The sequence below is a fragment of the Spermophilus citellus genome, assembly GCF_964194105.1.
Source record: "Spermophilus citellus genome assembly, chromosome: X".
Classification (NCBI taxonomy): Eukaryota; Metazoa; Chordata; class Mammalia; order Rodentia; family Sciuridae; genus Spermophilus; species Spermophilus citellus.
The window spans coordinates 13,879,066-13,898,561 of NC_138190.1; the positions used below are offsets into that span (position 1 = coordinate 13,879,066).

A 19,496-nucleotide genomic window follows, 5' to 3' on the forward strand; every position below is an offset into this window, starting at 1 on the left:
TGGCATCCATGCTTGGGAATGGGGTGCTAGCAACCTTCTGGTAGCAGGAAGAAGTCTGGATCTGTGAGCTCACCTAGTGCCGAGTCCAGGATTCTCAATGGCCTCTCCAGACATGTCCTCTGTCTTGCAGGGTTCCTCAGTGTCCTGTTGAAATCCAGTGGTGAAGGCTGCATCTAATGGGCCCCACAGTCGATTCTCTCAGAATCCCATCTAGGACTAGGAGTTCCTTTCTTGATGATCCAGCTCCCTTCAGCTCTCACCACTGACAGACACTGTGTCTGTCACATTCTTTATCTGGCTCCCGGTCTAGGTTGTTTATGCCACAGTCTTTTCAGTCTTGTCTTTACCATTGGCTCTCAACACCTAGCTGTCCACTAGGAAAATGAGGGCCCTTTAGAATCCCTACCTTAGCACATGAGAGCCAAGAGAAAATTAGAGGGAACACTGTCTCTAGCTTTCTCTCTGCCTAAACATACTGTCTTACCATTCTTCATCTATACAATTGCTCTGTGAGGAGTCCTTACCAGCAGTTCCAAGAGAAAAGTGGGATACGATGTTGTCCACTTTCAGTTTCCTCCCCCAATCTGTCTAGAATCTCTATCACTAATCTCCTTGTCACCATTTCCACATGCCAGGGAAAGAGTCAGGGCTCAACAGAAGTGACTTCATGCCTGGGTGTGGAGACTAGGTTTCGGGGGGCTGTGAGATTGTCTGAGCATCATATCAATGACATGGTAAGTATTTATAATCTCAGTTTTACAGGTAGAATATTGTGGCAGAGTAAGGAGACCAGCACTGGGTTTGGTGTTAAGAGACAAAGTCAAACAAGGGTGGTATTTTTTTTTCTGTTTTTCAGAAGCATAGAGCCTACCTCCTGCAGTGCTAACATCTTTTGCACAAGTAAGAATAGACTCCAAGAAACAAAGCATGAGAGAGTAAGGGGTCTTAGAGAAGGGGAACTGGAGAGGAACTTATCACTGGAAATACTTGCAGCACAAAAAGACCTAGATCCGGCCGAGAGAGAGAGAGAGAGAGAGAGAGAGAGAGACAGAGAGAGAGAGTGTGTTGGGGATTATAGTTTATGAGATCACCAAACTGGCTCAAATGTGTAATTGTTTCCAAATGGGGAAGACAATTCTGCAGGAATGAAATTATAACCATCTTCCACTATTATGTCATCGTACCCTCTGGAAAATAGAATAGTTTTACCTAAAAGAAGACCTCCTTCAAAGACCAAAGAGGGGGAAAAAAAAAAAGAAAGAAAAAGAAAAAGAAAGAAAGGCATCGGCACAGGCTGGGAAAGCTAGAGGCCAGAGGTAAGTATACTTATCTGCCAAAGACAACTGGGCTTCTGGTAGACTGGGAATGATTGCCTCAATTGTCACTAAACTAGACAATTGAAAGTATTCAGGTCTAAGAATTCTCTCTGTTGGCCAGTGGCCTAATAAGAGCATTAGGCCCACCTCTCCCTGCTAACATGAGCTAGTGAGTCATCCCCTGGATGAAGCTACCATGTTTGCAGCCCAGATCCCCAAGAGCCAGGGGAGTGACTATTCTCCAGTGGCTTACCTTGGGCTCCTTTTCCACCTTCTACCTGTGCCTCAGTGATAGGTTCACTCAATCTTCAGACACTTACTGAGGGTGCTCTGGGAAGCCAGGTGGAGTATGAATAGTACTGGCTACAGATTCTGATGGCAAATCTTCTGGGCAAATGACTTAATTTCTTTGACACTCTATCTGTAAACTGACATGAAAAATATTCACTGTGAAGAGTTGGGGGGAAGATTAAATGTGATAATGTTCATAAAGCACTATAAGGGCCTGACCCAGAGCAGGCTGAGAGTACTCATTAATTTTCCTCACATCAGATCACACCCCCACCCCCACCTCTGCACTCTCCCTTCTCAGCCACACTGACAATGGACTTGAAGGAATCATGGTGCAAAGGAAGTCTATGATGAACATAATCCAAAGTGGCAAGTATCACCAGGTAAAAGATAAAGAGTAAGGGGTGAGGGCTGGGGTTGTGGTTCAGTGGTAGAGTGCTTACCTAGCATGTGTGAGGCACTAGGTTCAATCCTCAGCACTTCATATGAATAAATGAATAAAATAAAGGTCCATCAACAATTAAAAAACATACAAGCGGTAGCGCGCTCGCCTGGCATGCGTGCGGCCTGGGTTCGATCCTCAGTACCACATACAAACAAAGATGTTGTATCCGCCAAAAACTAAAAAATAAATATTAAAAAATTCTCTCTCTCTCTCTCTCTCTGTCTCTCTCTCTCTAAAAAAAACATACATATTAAGAAAAGAGTAACAGGAGAGAGATTTCATTCTTCTGAGGAAGTCATAGCAAATTATATATAGGTAAGGAAATCTGGCTGAACCTTGGGTGGTGAGTGTGTTTCCAAATGGAGATGACCCCAGGAAGTGGGGGGCATACTTAAGTAAAGCAGGGAAGAGAGTAGAGCCAATAATGGGTACATTAACAAGCAGCTTACTCCTATGCATAACTGGGACACAATCCAACTAGGGAACTCTGGCAGACAACATCCAACACTCCTTAGCATAGTCCCAGCAAGGGACAAGGAAGAGGACACATTTAAATGTCAACTCCCATTCCTCACTGTTTTGAGGTGTTAGCTTCTCACTTTTGAGGAGTTTTGACACTTTTGGCTTGTCCCATGTACAAGCCAAGTATGCTCCCATGGAGCTGGGCACAGTGGTGCATATCTGTAATCCCAGTGGTTGGGGAGGTGAGGCAGGAGGATCGTTAGTATAAAGCTAGCCTCAGCAAAAGTGAGGTGCTGGACAACTCAGTGAGACCCTATCTCTAAATAAAATACAAAATAGCACTGGGGATGTGCCTCAGTAGTTGGGTATACCCCTGATTTCAGTCCACAGTATCAAAAAAAAAAAAAGTATGCTCCCATGGACACAGATCATTCTCAGTCAGGAAGACATGAAGCAGTCAATATCCACAGGAAAAGTCTGCAGGTGACCTTCGGAGTGTTATGGATAAGGCACTAATAGCATCTGCTATGGGCGTCTTAGCATTTAGCTAGACAAATCCACAGATTTGGCAAGAGCCAAATATTTGAGTCCTTTAGCATGGATTCATGCTTTAGGACTTATACTTGTACCTATACTTATACTTGTACCTGTGTTGTATTGTACCTGTGTTGTAGTCATGTTCCTCCACCTGCAGTGTAAATTCCCTGGAGTCAGAGATGATGTTCTCTCAGCATCTGGGGCTGCTGGGCCCAGAGCAGGCAATTGCTACCATACAATTGATAACTCTGTGTTGACCAAGTCAGTCCCCTTGGCCTTCATAAAGACCAGACCCAAGCTATTCTGAACTGAAAAGAAATGGTCTCAGTCCAAAGCTGTTCAGGGAAATGGTGGCCCTGAGCTACCTGGGTGATTCAGAACCAATATTCATGATTTTCACAATTATGGATTCCATCTTTGTTTTTAATCTACAGATGTAAAAACCAGCAAGCAACTAAGTCTAGCATAGCAGAGTTTCCTCATCTGTGAAACAAACTACTATAGTGTCTATTTCAAAGGGATATTGAATGAGCTTTAAATGAGTTCTTTTTATAAGGGCTTAGACCAGTGGCTGGCAATCATTGTGATCATTAAATAACATAATACTCTTACTGGGAGTTCTGAGAGAGAATAAAAAACTCCTATTTAGCCCTTTTGAGATTCCAAGACACTTAATTCAGAAAAACCTTTGCTTTCATGAGTTTCTTTTTTAAAAAACGTATATTTTGAGCCTTATCATAGCTCCCCTGATGGAAAGATGAGGAAACAGAGGCTTATATTAGTGGCAAATCAAGATCACACACATAGCAGGCAGAAGGCATGGGCGAAAGGGTTCTAACCCCAGATCTCACTAGTTTTCTGCTCTGGCAGGCTGCCAGCAGGCTGTAAGTCAATTCTTTAAGCCAGTGGTTCTACCCTTGAGCATGCATCAATATACCTGGAGCACTGGTTACAACACAGAATACTGCCCCTTCCCCAGAATTTCAGATCCGGCAGGTCTAGCATGGGCCGCAGAATCTGCACTTCTAATAAGCTCCAAGGTAATACTGATATTACTTATCTGGGGGCCACACTTTAAGAGCCAGTACTCTAAGAAACCAATTCATCAGTGCAATAGCTTATATCTGGAATGTTCCCCAAAGGCCCATGTGTTAAAAAGTTTGGTCCCCAACTTGGTGCTAGTGAAAGCTGGTGGATACCTTTAAGAGGCTGGACCTGGTGGGAGGTTTTAGGTCATAGGGGGTATGTCCTCAAAGGGGACTGTGGGACACCCATATTTTCTTCTTCCTTTTTATAAACAGGCTTTTTCCACCCTGCACTCCTTGCTGTGGTGTGCTGCCTCATCACAGGCTCAAAAGCCATGGGGCCAATTGACCATGGACTGAAACCTTCAAAACCGTGAGCCCAAATAAACCTTTCCTCTTTTTAAGTTGATCATCTCAGGTACTTTGTTTCAGTAATGGAAAGCTGACTAACATAAGCAGAATGCTGGAGTAAGAAATACATTCATTCATCTGCCTTAAGCTACCACTCTGTTTCTCCCTACTTAGGTTTGCTTCAGAGTTATGTACTTTCCTATTTACCTGCTCATTTTTATCATTTTTACATATAAATTTTCAAAAGTCTTATTTCTAGCAGACAGCTTTCATTTTGATGAATTTTTCCTGTGTTTCACTTTCCTGCCTCATCTGTCCCTGTGGGGGAAAAAGCACCACAGTGAGACTGAAGATGTGGCGTCATTCATGAACTCTGCCACTTCCTAACCAATAAGATCACTGGGGGGACATTTACTTATCAATAATGTGGGGACACAAGATTTTTGCCCTGCCGATCAGACAATGATATTTTAATGTTCCAAGGAGATGATGTGTGTGACCATAGTTATGTGGATGTTGCATGGCCACACGAGAATTTATATACCATGAATATCAGGAGGCATTTTCTCTCCGTATTTATCTTCTACCAGTTCTATAAACTGGTTCTCAAAGTGTGGTCCCTAGACCAGTTGCATCAGCATCACCTGGGAGTTTATTAGAGATGTAAATTCTCAGATCCCACCCCAGACCTTCTAAGTCACAAACCCTGGGACAAGGGCTCAGTGATATGTTTCAACAACCCTGATTGTGTGGTTCTGACCACAAAATCTAGAGCTAGACCCCTGGGTTCAAATCCCAGTTCTGTTACTTCCCAGGGCTAACAACCCTAGGCAAATTACTTATCTTTTTGAGCCTCAGCTTCCTGTTCTGAAAAACAGAGGCAAGACTAGGATCAAATCTGGTTGAAAAGATTGGGAAAGTGGGTTAGTGCAAAGCAGGGATCTGGCACATTGTAATCCTTAGTACCCACTGAATTTTTATTTTTTATTTTATTTTTTTAAAGCATATGGCTTCTTGACAACATGCCCTTGTGCCTACTTTGTGAAAGATTGCCCACTGTGCTTTAGCTTGCTGGAAATTTTTCCATTTAATTTGCTTGCAAGTATGTATATTGGTACATGTGTTTTGTTTATTTATGTTGCTACAGTTTGCAGCCAGTAGATTTTTGTTTTATCCAACAAAGGTTCTTTGGTCCTACCACCTTCTTCTGAATAAGAGACATATTTACCTGTCTTAAATAATGTCTTTTTTTTTTTTTTGGGGGGGGGGTACCAGGGATTGAACCCAGAGGTGCTTAGCCACATCCCCAGCCCTTTTTATATTTTATTTAGAGACAAGGTCTCACTAAGTTGCTGACGCTAGCTTTGAACTTGCAATCCTCCTGCCTCAGCCTCCTGAGCCACTGGGATTCCAGGGATGAGCCACCACACTGGCTAATAGTGTCTTCTTAAGTAACATTCATTTCCTAATCTCACTCTTAATGAGTATTATTTTCCTTTTCTTTCTTTCTTTCTTTTCTTTTTTCTTTTTTTTTTTTTTTTTTTTTTTTTTGTGCTTCTGGAAATTGAACTCAGGGTCTTGTGCATGCGAGGCAGGCACTCTACCAGCTGAGCTATATCCTCAGCCCACTAATGAGTATTCTTTACATTTGCATAGCCCAGTGTTCTTTTGGCAGTATACCCACAGAAATCACAGCCCTATTGCTGGCCTTTATGCAGCCTTCCTCAGGTATCTTTCTCCTTGTTTCATAAGCTTCTAAAGATCCCATTTTCTAAAAATACCGTGCTGCTTCATTTAGCTAGTTTTCTGACACCTTTAAATTTCCATATGGAAATTCCTTCAAGTAAATACTTTTAAAAACAAATAAACATCAGGGTGGGTACAATGGTACATGCCTGTAATCCCAGAAACTCAGGAGGCAGAGGCCCGGGGATTACAAATTCAAGGCCAACTCAGCAACCTAAATTGCTGAGGTTGGCCCTTGAATTTGTAATCCTTGTCTTAAAATAAAAAATAAAGGGGGTGGGGGATTGTGACTCAGTGGTAGAGTGTCCCTGGGTTCAATACCCAGTACCACAAAATAGAATAAAATAAATGTCAGAAATAAATGCTAACACATTTGGTCAATTGACTTCGGACAAAGACACCAATACCATTCGAAAGGAAAAGACAGTCTTTTCAACAAATGGTGCTGGGAAAACTGGATATCCAAAGGAACAAGAATGAAATTGGATTCTTACATCATATATAAAATTTAACTCTAAATAGATCAAGGGACCAAAATACAAGAACTAAGGTCTTAGAAGAAAATGGGAAAGTCTTTCTGACATTGGATTTGGCAATGATTTTTCTAGGTATGACACCAACCTAAAAACAATCAAAGTAAAAATAGATACAATGGACTTTATCAAAATTAAACACTTTTTCAAGATATGGTGGATCACACCTATAATCCCAGTGACTTGCAAGGCTTAGGCAGGAGAATAGCAAGTTCAAGGCCAGCCAAGGCAATTTAGAGACCCTGTCTCAAAATAAAAAATAAAAAGGGTTGGAGATGTACCTCAGTGGTAAAGTGCCCCTGGGTTCAATCCCTGGTACCACAAAAAAGAAATAAAACCAAAACTTTTATCCATGAAATTATACTATAAGAAAGTGACAAAATGCTCCACAGAATGAGAGAAAATATTTGCCAAACATATATCCTACACAGGATTTAATATGTAGAGTATATAAATAACTCCTAAAAGGCAACAACAACAACAATAACCCAATTAAAAAGTGAGCAAAAGTCTTAAACAGCTAATTCTCCAAAGGTATACAAATGGCCAATAAGCACATGAAAAGATGCTGACATCACTGATCACTAAGGAAAAGCAAATCAAAACCACAATGAGATGCCACTTCATACCTATCATCAAAACAAAAGAAAATAACAAGTGTTGCCAAGGATGTGGAGAAACTAGAATCCTTGTGCTTCATTTATGGGAATGTTAAATGGCACAGCCACTGTAAAAGAGATTGGCAGTTACTCAAAAAGTTTAACAGAGAATTACCATATGACCCTGCAAGTCTACTCCTAGGTAAATACCCCAAAGAACTGAAAGCAGGGACTCAAATAGTTATTTTTATACCCATCTTCATAGCAGCATTGTTCACAATAGCCAAAAGAAGGACAACCCGAATGTTCATCAATGTATGAATGGATAAATAAGTTGTGGCACATACACTCAATGGGATATTATTCATCTTTAAAAAGGAATGAAATTCTGTTGAATAAGCTAAAACATAGATGAACCTTGAAAACACTATGTCAACTGAAGTAAATTGAACAGAAAAGGATAAATATTACTATATTTATACTTACGAAGTACCCAGAATAGGCAAATTCATAGAAACAAAAAGAATAGAGATTGGGGGATGTGGAGTTACTGTTTAATGGTGAAATGTTCCAGGAATGGATAGTGGTGATGTCTGCACAAAATCATGATTGTACTTAAAGCCAATAGCTGTACACTTAGAAATGGTTAAAATGGTAAATATGTTGTATATATTTTACCATAGTGAAAAAATAATCCTAAATAACAACACCCCCTACACACACACAAATAAACAGAGGAAAAAAGAAAAGAAAAATAGACACCTTACCTTCCAGGGATGTAACCAGAACAACATGAAGACAAATGATGACAAGGAATATCTTGAATGTCAGTAAAACTTCTTCAGGTCTGCCAACATGACCACACTGCCCACCAGAGAAAAACATCCTGAAATAAAAGAAGGGGGACAACAGATTGTCACAGCTGCCGTAATCACAACACAGCAATACCCAAAAGGTCATTCCTCAACCAAGGCAACCTGCCATGCTGATTCCTTTTAGTACTATGAGTCCAGAAAATCAGCAATGCCAGGTGAGCACCAGCCATTAAAAAGCAAAGCCCATGTTTTGATTAAGGGAAAGTCACAAAGTAGAACATTATATTCAAAATGATTAGCAAGGTAGTCCATGAAGATCTATGGAAAATACCAACACGGGGGCTGGGGTTGTGGCTCAATGGCAGAACACTTGCCTAGCATGTGTGAGGCACTGGATTCGATCCTCAGAACCACATGTAAATAAATTTAAAAGGTACATCAATAACTAAAAAATATTTTAAAAAAGAAAGAAAAGAAAATACCAAAACGTTCAAAATATCAGAAGAAATTTAAAACTAAAATAATATGTATATAATTATTACCACCATATAAAGGCTGGTTAAGATTATACTAGAAGGATTCACAGAATCTTCTAAATAATCTACCCTACTTATGTCTTAATACTGTAAAAGGCCAGGTACTTTGTGTTTCCTCTTTATTGCATCTTATTGTCACTGCTTGCATTTTTAATAGTCCATGAGTCAACCTTTTTTAAAAAACAAAGTTTATATCAGAATTGAATTTAAAGGCTACACTTACCATTCACTTATTTGTTCATTCAATGAATCTACTGAGAGTTGACATATACCAGATGAGATGTGAGGACTGAACAGGGTAACTAGAAGAATTACATGTAATGGAGGTGGGCACTGCAAATGCTAAGACTACTTCTATTCTGCTCAGGTGAAGGAGTTGACCAACAAAACCCATGATAGGCAGTCAGCACCTGTCATGCCATGGATGCTCAGGGAGGAAGAAGCCAGCTGGGAAATTGCAATGCACTCTTCAGCTCAGGCACAAGCAGGAAGGCAGTTAGAGCCCAATGAACACACTCCCACACAGCCAGAGGGGAAGGGGCTGCAACAGACCAGGCTGTGTTTTTGGCTACCCTACTGGCCAAGAGTACCCATCAATCCAGCCACCAAGGCAGCTTCTGCAAGCCTGAGGCAGAGTGTGCATACACAGTGGTGAAGACTAAAGAGCATGAGTTGAAAGGATCCAGCTCTGCCACATAACATGAATGACTCTGGGCAAGTAATTTCCAATGGTCAAATTACCCATTTACAAATTGTGATAACAGCATCAACATTATAGTATTGCTGTGATGAGTGTTATGGTTTAGATATTAGGTGTCCCCCAAAAGCTCATGTGTGAAACAATGAAAGAAAATTTAGAGGGAAAATGATTGGGTTATGAGACCCTTAACCATGGGAATATCTCTCTCTCTCTCTCTCTCTCTCTCTCTCTCTCTCTATATATATATATATATATATATATATATATATATATATATATATCTATTTCTCTTTTTTCTTGGTGCTATGTTCTTAGCTGCTTTGCTTCACCATATCCTTCCTCCATGATGCTCTGCCTTACCTTGGGCCCAGAGCAATGGAGTCATCCATCTATAGACAAGAGAACTTTGAAACTGTGAGTCCTAAATAAACTTTTCTTCCTCTAAAATTGTTATTGTCAGATCTTTTGGTGACAGCAACAAGAAAGCTGACTAAAACAATGAGTAAACAAAAGATCTTTGCACAGTGGCTGGCATTGTGAATGCCCTATAAATGTCAGCTATATTCTTCATTCATTCATTCATTCAGCAAATCTTTATTTTGCACCCAGCATGTGCAGGGTCATGTAGCACAAGGATTAAGGTGATGAGGGCAGAGAAAGAGGGGGATAAATAAACTACAGTTTCTCGGTTTCAAGGTAAAGCTGGCACTCTCTGAGACTCTTGTCATTTAGTAGCCATAACCAGTACTGGGAGAGTGATTCTTTCCTTGACATGGCATGATAACATTTTAGACCAGGAGGTGAATCCTTCTCCTTCAAAAGAGGATTTGCATTTTTAAAATTAATAAATTGTATTATATATTAATGCAATGTGTTAATAAATTATAAAATGCCTCTCATTTGTTTCTTCTCTTGAGCATTTTTTTATCCTCTGTTCATAATGGCATATTATTGATCTTCTCAAATGAGTCTCTCAAATGAGAATGTCAATACAGTTGTGCAAAGATGTATCAGTCTATCTGAAGGAAAAATGTGTTTGCTACAGCTACACACAACAATATTGATGAGTCTCAGATGTATAATGTCAGCCAAGGAAACCTCACATAAAAGAATGCATAATGTATCATGATTCCATTCATATGCGAAACAAAAGCAGACAAAACGAATCAATAGGGAAGTCAGGAGAGCAGTTAAAGTGGACACCAGGAGAGAGGACTTCCGAGGTACAGATAATATTCTGTGTGCTGGTTAGATGGGCATGTTCAGTTTGTAAAATGAATTAGACATTATATGTATATCTAAGGAAGTTCCAACTGAAAGTTTGGAAATAAATATGTTTTTAAAGTTTCTGAACCCTGTTCCACCTCTAAAAGCACTGCTCTTTTAAAAAGTAATTATTTAGTGAACTAAAGTACTACAAAAACACTGTCCTATGCAAATGCCTTAGGCTCTACTCTGTCTAGAATTGGTAGAGTTGACTTAGAAGATTTAACGCACATGTATCTAAGTTTATCTCTAGGAAGAATATAAGGGCAGTTTATTCTGGAATGGAACTCAGAATCCACCTAGCCTCAAACCCTCATTCTACAGATGAACAAAGAGGCCCAGTATGCTCCTGAAGATGAGTCAAGGTCATTTGGCTATTTGGTGAGTCTCTATACTTTCTACTAGACCACAATACCAGCCTCCTGAGAATTTGTCTCTTTGTAAGTAAGTTTTGGGTCCGTCAGATAAAATGAATCAACAAATTCAAAATTCTATTATAGAATTTCAAAATTTCTACAAATTCATTCCTGACCTTTTCCAACTCTTAGGGCAGGGCTAAGTGGTATACAAGATATGGTCAAAGTTAAGTTAGTGTACACAGTGACTGGTTATTATGTACTGTGACTTGGGCCTCTGATCAAAATAAACCATGCCTTTATACTGAAGAGGGAAGGTACTCAACTCCCAGGTGAGGGTAAGAAAAGCCAGAATGAAGAATGATCCCAGCAATCATCTTGAAAAGAGAATATGGATCAAGAACTTACTAGTTCCTGGGAGCCCCTGAAGAGACTGCTTCCGTTGTCATGTCTGAACTATGTTTCCTCAAGGCTAAAAATATATTTGCTAATAGAAGTTTTATGGTATTTTAAATAATGTAGCTACTATTGACTTCTACATAAACTGAGAATGTCCTGCTAAGTCACACGTCTGTGGGATCATTGATCAAAGAGAGATATCTATAGATTTTCAAATGCTTATATAAGTCATTTTTATTTTTTCAACTGGAATATTTACTCATCCTCTGGTATAATATAGGTTAGCTCAATATTATCTGGGTCATCAACAGAAATGACCTGAATAGCTACCAGTTCTCAGCAAAATTTTAAGGTATTAAGAATGATTAGTAAGATAGCATCAATTATAGAGAAAATAACTTGCTAGCATTTAACCAGTAAAATTTAGACCTTGACACTAGACAAACAACTCACTAAAAATGAGCCCAAATTCATCTTAGTCTAGAGCTTCCTTTAGGTTGTACTTTGATGTAAATGGCAACCTCTAGGGTTGCACAATGCATAAGATACATGACTATATGCCATGCACCTGCTTAAACCACTCCAAGAAATTGTTCTATAGCTCTTCAATTACATTAAACAGTATCACTGTCATATTTTTAAAATGTAACTCTTGGTACAACCTTTAATGACAATAAATGATAAATCTATCTTTATAAAGACATAGAATTATTAAAAATAAGAGTAAGATTTAAAAGAGGGCAAATAGCTTGATGCTATTGTAGGGCAGGTCTGGGTGAAGGTTAATCTCTGTTATCTCTGGTTAACTGCCATATTTGATTATATCATAGTTGCTATGATATATGCAATGATCAATATTTTTAACCTAAGTAACAAGAGGTATGATTGTTCATTAAGTCTTCTAGAAATCTCTATGCCTTTGAGATATTTACATTGAGTCATTAGTGTTGGCTAACAAGACTAGAATATGAGGAAATTAAAAAAGGGAAGCACTAAGAGGTTCTCAGTGTGGACAAAGCAAGAACAAAAAGTGAAACAGCAATCGATTTAGATTGTTCACCTGTCAAAGAAGTCAGGGAGTGGGGAAGAACCAGGAAGCTGTGTACAAAAGCACAATTAAATTTCTATTTGAATTCTGCTAAAAGAACTTGATATAGCAAATATATCAGGAATAAAAACAGAAAAAATGTCTTTGGTGTTTTAAGAGTAACTCGGGTTAGGTTATTTAGATAAAACCTTTTGCTGAAGACAATTAAAAATCATCCATAAAAGATTAGAAGCATTTTCTTAACTATAGCGAAGAGCTGACGAGATAGAAAGGAATTGTCAGGCCAAAGTTGAAGATAAAGCTGAAAGCCAGGGAGATAACATGAGCAGTGAAGCCACTTATACCTGAAGGTAGGGGCCCATGGAGAAAACTTTTGAGTTTCAGACATGAAATATCAGAGAAAAATTCAGAGGCATGGAGAAAATACATATTTAAATAGAATTCAAGGACTGACATATATTTGAATAAAATTCAAGGAGGAGAGGATGGGGAAGAGTTAATGTTTGAAATGATAATGACTAAATGACCCCAAACCAGTGAAAAACACCAATTCACAGGTTCAAGGAGCTCAAATAATCTCAATTACAATAAATAAATAAAAAGAGATCTATACCTAGAGATGTCATAGTGAAATTGAAAAAGAAAAAAACAAAAAAGAAAGAAATTGAAGAAAAAAGAAAGAAAATCCTGAAAGTAGAGAAACAAGACAGTTAACTTTCAAAGGAGCAACTGTTAGACTAACAGCTGTCTTCTCAGAAGCGACAATGAGAGCCAGAAAACAATGGAATATTATCTGCAATGTTGTAAGAGAAAATAACTGCTGACCTAGAATTCTACTTCCAGTGAAAATACTTTTCAAGAATGAGAGCAAAGTGAAGACATTTTCAGACAAAAAGAAAACTATGATTTTGTTTTCTACCTGCAAATCTTCATTGAAATTGATTCTAAAATATGTATTCAGGCAGAAGATATAAGATCTGAGATGCAAGAAAGAATAAAGAACAAAGATAGTAATTAGTATAGAGCCAGCCCCCCCCCCCAACATTTGTAAGATACAGGTCAAGAGTTTAAAAAGAGGTACAGTTTGTTTTTCCTCTTTTACTAAGGCTGTATCAAATTGCAAGAGGCTTTGTATGTGTGCATGTGGTCATCAAAGCCCATATATCCAAACCCCTTCTCCTGCAAACACATACCCCTTGGTCATTCCTTGGGGTCTAGAGGTACATATACTTGCAGCATGGTTTGCAGGGGAAGAGGCCTGCTCGGGTCCTGGAAATAGGCTAAGAATGTTTACATAGGGAATTCAAGGGTCCTAGGTTCCCACAGTATGACTTAGAAACAAGAGTTGGAGGAGGAAGGAGACAGGCTCCAGTCAGGCATGTCTTCTTGGTGCTACAGAGTTCTTACCCTTTGGGGACAGGTGAAACTACAGAACAGCCAGAGAGAGGACCTCTAAATCATGATATACAACTCAGAGGCCCCAATTTCCCATATCTAAGGGTAGTACTATATAATGGCATATCCAAATGAATTTTTGACTATATAATAAACAGTAATAATAGTATCTTGCAGGGATTAGTGAAACATGATAAAATAAAAACATATGACAACTATATACATACACATATATACACACATAAAATAAAGAAACTACACATATTAAAGAGATGAAAGTATAAAATTTAAAAATCAAAGTCTTCCAAAGACTTTATATTATCCTAGAGGAACCTAAAGATGTTGAAAAGTTGAGTAGCATGCTGATTTTGTTGTTGTTGTTGTTTTGGTTTTTTTGTTTTGTTTTGTTTTGTTTTGTTTTGAGACTGGGTCTCACTATGTTACCCAGACTAGCCATAAACTCCTGGGCTCAAACAATTCTCCTGCTTCAGCCTTCAGAGTAGCTGGGACTACAGGTATATATGCCATCATGCCCAACTGTCAACATGTTATAATTGCTAATAGTGGCTACTAAAGAAAAGAAATGGGGAAGTATTAAGAACAATAGAACTTCCTAAGTGATGGAGAGGGAAAAATGATTTTTAAAATATTCTGTCAATCTAATAGAAGGCAAGAAAGGGGAAAAAAAGAAACAAAGAATGTTTAGAAAAAAATAGAAGATGAACACAAACATATCAATGATTCATTAAATATAAATGGACTAAATGATTCCATTAAAAGGCAAAGATTATCAGTCTAGAAAAAAGTACAAACTCCAATTATGTGCAATTTACAAGGACATAACTGGAACCTAATGATAAAGTTTGAAAGCAAAAGGATGCAAAAGATATGCCATGCCAATCAAGAGAAAAGTAATGTGTTATGGTTTGGATATGAAGTGTACCCCAAAAGCTCATGTGTGAGACATCACAGGAATGTTCAGAGGTGAAATTAATAGATTACATTTTGAGATTAATGAGTTAATCGGTGGATTAATCCACTTGATGGGTTAAAAACTTGAGTGGATTAATGTGAGGTAATTGTAGGGTATAGCTTGAGGAAGTAAGTAAATAAGACATGCCCTTGGGGATTATATTATCCCTGGCTCTTTGCACTCAAGCACTCTGTGCTTCCTGGCTATCATGAGGAGCTTTCCTTTGCCGTATCCTTCCATGATGACCTTCTGCCTCAATTTGGGCCCTGAGCTATAGAGTCCACCAATCATGGACTGAACCTCTGAGACCATGAGCCAAAATAAACTTTTTTCCCTCTAAGCTATTGTTGTCAAATCTCTTGGTCGGTGACAAAAAGCTGACTAAAACAATGTATTTATAGTAATATTAAATTATATTTTAAAGCAAAAAACAGTACCTAAAAATAAAATGGTTCATTCATAAAAGATTTAATTCAGTAGGAAGACAGAAAAAATTTATATGTGAACACAATAAAATAGCCACAATATACACAAAGCAACAATGAGAAAAATATAGAAATAGAATAAGTTCACAATCATCTCTTTCAGCATTTGGTAAAAATCAAATAAAAAGTCATTAAGGATAAAGAATATTTTAATAATACATTTAATCAACTTGCTTAAAGACCATATATATAACCTCTCATTCAACAATTGCAGAGTGGTTTCAAGTGCACATAGAACGTTTATGAAAAACAGGCCAAAGAAGTCTCAAAACTTTTTATAGAATTAGAAAAAAGGAAAGGAGCATGTTCTCTGATCACAACACAATTAAGTTGTAATATCAAAAAGTTATCTTTGTTATTTAATAGATAATTTACAAGTCAAAGAAGAAGTCATAATGTATATTAGAAAGCATTTGATCTTATCAACAATAAAAACACTATATATCAAAACATGTAGGATAGAGCTAAAGACAGAGGGATCTTCAATATTTTAGATATACATACTAGAAAATAAGAAAGCTTAAAATTAATGAATTAAGGTCCTTTTCAAGAAGTTTGAAAAAGAACAGCAAAATAAACTCAAGAAGAAAGGTAATGATAAAAATAAAAGCCTAATGTAATGACACAGAAAAAAGACATAAAGGCTGTTAATAAATCCAAAGCTATTCTTTTGAAAAGACAATTCTGGCAAAAATAAGACACAGAGAATAGAGAGGGAGCTGAAGAAGGGAGAGAGAAAAAGAGAGAGAGAGAGAGCGCGCGCAAATAATCAAGAGAAAGAATTTTAAAAAGCAACATAATGCAAATGCTATAAACATAAAAACAGATATAAAGTTCTTTAGGGCTAACTTTATTCAATAATTTGGAATATCTAGACAGAAATGGACATATTCCTAGGAGAAAAATGCAACTTACCAAGAAAGAATTAAGAAGAAAGAGTAAACTTAAATAGGACATATAGCCATTAAAAGTCTCAAAAATTTCCCACATATAAAATTCTAGAATATGATGCTAGTGATTCTATCAAATATTTAAGGAACAATAATTCCAGTCTCACAAAAACTCAGAGAAGAGAAAAATAGAGCACATCTTAACTCATTTTTACCAGGCTAGCAAAACCCATGTCAAAAACCTAACAAGAAAAAGTTCTCACATTTTTATCATTATGTAAATCAAATGAGAGTATTTATAGGATTCTCTGGAATGCTCACAGAACTGTCTAAGAGAAATTTCAAATCTTGTAAATTGAGGTAATCTGCATAGATATAGGGACAAAAGGAACCATTCTGAATTTTAGCAACAAAATTCTTTGAAGATAAGGTCACCAAGAACTAAAGCCAGCATTGCCTAGTAAGAGAAATAACATCCCATATGCCAAAAAAAAAAAAAAAAAAGAGAGAGAGAGAGAGAGAAAATGTCCTACAGATGACAGAAACTGGGTTAACTGGTAAATGCTGAATATGAGCTCTCAAATGACAGCTTTGTGTACTATTTGTCATAGCACAAAGTGAAGTCAATGCTGAATTATATGGAATGACTGCAATATGAAGCTTTCACATCTCTAGAAGCAAATGGAAGGAAAATGATTTGTTTATTTTTTATAGTACAAAATGATTTGCTTAATAAGCCTTAAGTGCTTTCTAATGCAGAAAAAAGCTTTATGTGATAAAACAAGTGAATCAATATCAGACGTGCAAGATTAGAAATAAATTATGTACTTCAACATATAACCACAAAGCCTTGTTGAGAGGTGTTTTATGCTTTTAAAACTCCCTTGAACATCCTCAAATTTCTCCACTCTCCTACCTGCAGTCTACCATATTATTGATTGCCTATACGTGAATTATCCAAGGCAAGATGAAAGCCTTACCCTTCAGGGTCTACCCCCAATGCTCATAGTAAGTATGTTCTATACACATGAATGAGCAGAATTGCAGTTTAAGAGCATGTGTGGTAGAGTCATCTGCCTGCCTTCAAATCTAAGCTCCTTAACCACTCACAGTATGACCTTGGGATACTCCTTAATCTCTCTGGACCTTAAATTCTTCATCTGAAAAACATGGATGTTATGATAGAACTATTTTCATAAGGTTCTACAGGGATTAAATGAAGTAATATAATGAATGTCTTAGTATACTCAATAAGTACTAGCTGTGATTACAAGCACAATCAGAAGATAAGTTTATAGTATAGTCCAATGCTATGTGAACAGACTTTGGATATAATAAATGCATTTCCTGCATTTATTCATCTAGTTTTTACATATTTACCTCAGTAAATTCTGTTATATGCAGGGGTATTATGCCAGGGACTATAGATACTGCAATAAACAAGAAAGATATCTCTTCTGTCTTTGAGAACTTATAGCCACTACTTAGATTCATCAGTCATTGGTATATCCAAATAAATAGTGATTTAAAAAAAAAAAAAACTTAAAAGACACTTTTTCATGGTCATCAAAGTTCAACTTAGCCTAAAAACAAAAACAAGTCATCAGAATGCAATATCTCTTCCTGTGCCCTCACCCCAAAGCAGGCATTCAAAAAAGATTTTAAACATTGATTTGGTCCAGAATCTACTGCTGAAAAATAATTCTATGAATATATAGAGGAAAGAAATAGGAAACTCTCATGAAAAGCATCTTCAGGGTGTTGATCTGTACTGGGGCTGGGGGGTGGGGTTGGGACAGAAGCACTTGGTTTGGATCCTTCAGAAGCTCATACTGGAGAGGAAAACAGGTATTCAAGAAAGCCAACTCCACTGCCACCACCAATACTGTGTGCCTTCACACCATGCTGGCTCCTGCTTTAAGTACTGACTTGGCCATTTCCTAGTTGTGTGTACTTATTATAATAACTGTGTTATTTGTCCTATAAATTATGATAGGATAATTCTAATTAATATTAATTATAATACATATTTACATAGTTTATAAGATTTTGATAATTTATATCAATGCAATGACAGAAATAATGACTATATATGAGTCTCAAAGTAAAAAGGAAGCCCTAGGATGGGGAGTGTACCACTGGTAGACCACTTGTCTAACATGAAGAAGGTTTGATCCTCAGCATGGAAGGAAAAACAAGAAGAAGCAGCATGAAAGCCAATAGTGGCTTCAGAATTCCCACCCAGAAGGAAGTGGACAGCAGAAATCTGGTTGAGAGCTTTGAGGAGAGCACATGCACAGCACCTTAGGTAAGAGAGAGAAGATGTGGATGGTCCATTTTGGAATATGACCAGAGCTGTTGGAGCTAGGGAAGCAAAACCCAGAAAATGGTGAAACAAAACCCCAAAGAATTCTATGTAAATAATCATTCTCCTCCTTCAACTTTCACTGCACCATGCAATTTCAAAAGCTGCACCTGTTCCTGAAAGTCTACTAGAAAAGCAACTAGGTTACCAAGAAGAAATGGCTCCACAATAGAACCCCCTATGGAAAGAAAATGTCTGAAGAAAACAGAGCTCCAAGTGGGAGCGAGGAGTTAAAAACAAAACCAATAGGAAAAAAAAAAAAGTTGTTTTGGAGGTGGGCATTTGGAATAAAGGAGGGGAAAGAAAAGAAAACCAACCAAACGTGTTCCTAAGTTTTACATTATCACACAGAAAGCCTCACTCACCTGAGAGGAAGTTCAGAAAAAAGGTAGAGAAACTGCACGCAACTGAAAACGAAAACAAGACAAGAACAGAAAATGAGACCGATGGAAAGTGGGCCCTCTTAAGCCTTCAAAAAGGCCTTGATCCTGCAGTCAGCACAGTGGCCAGGCCCTAAGGATTTCCAGCTGCACACTGAGGCTTGAACTCGGCAGCAGAGTTACAAAAGAAATGGACAATGCAAGATCTGCTCTTGTGGACCTTAGGTAAGACAGAACAAGCCCAAAGCCAGTTCAGAGCTGATATTGTTATATTTTAGTAGCATGCGTTACTGCTCAATCTAAGGCTTCATTATCAGCATTATAGGGGCATTAGACAATAAGGTTATCAGAGCCGATCTGGGGTGAGGCGCTCCCTTCTAAAAACCCTGATTGCTCAGGTAACTCTTCATGTATTTGTATCTTAACTTCCCTAGACTCTAAACTCCTTGATATCAAGGATCGGGTCATTTATGTCTCATGTGTCCCCAAAGCCAGAAGCAAAATTTTTCTTTATCCACAGAGGCTGAACAAATGACTCTGTGATTATTAAGTCTGGCTCAGAGCTGAAAAGGGGAGGTGAAGC

At 37.9% G+C, this 19,496-nt stretch overlaps 1 protein-coding gene across 6 annotated transcripts in view; it reads right to left on the reverse strand.

Moving 5' to 3' along the window:
* The window catches only part of ADGRG2 (adhesion G protein-coupled receptor G2), a 113,395-nt gene that overhangs the window by 58,140 nt on the left and 35,759 nt on the right, over window positions 1-19,496 (reverse strand). For 5 of the 6 annotated variants that reach the window (XM_081277090.1, XM_081277088.1, XM_081277089.1 and 2 more), the window contains exon 2: window positions 8,073-8,191. In XM_081277090.1, coding sequence (XP_081133216.1) covers window positions 8,073-8,190 — 118 coding nt within the window. In that variant the 5' untranslated portion in view covers window position 8,191. Of the gene's footprint in view, window positions 1-8,072; window positions 8,192-18,898; window positions 18,941-19,496 lie in introns of all 6 variants that reach the window. The other variant, XM_081277085.1, reaches the window with a different exon arrangement.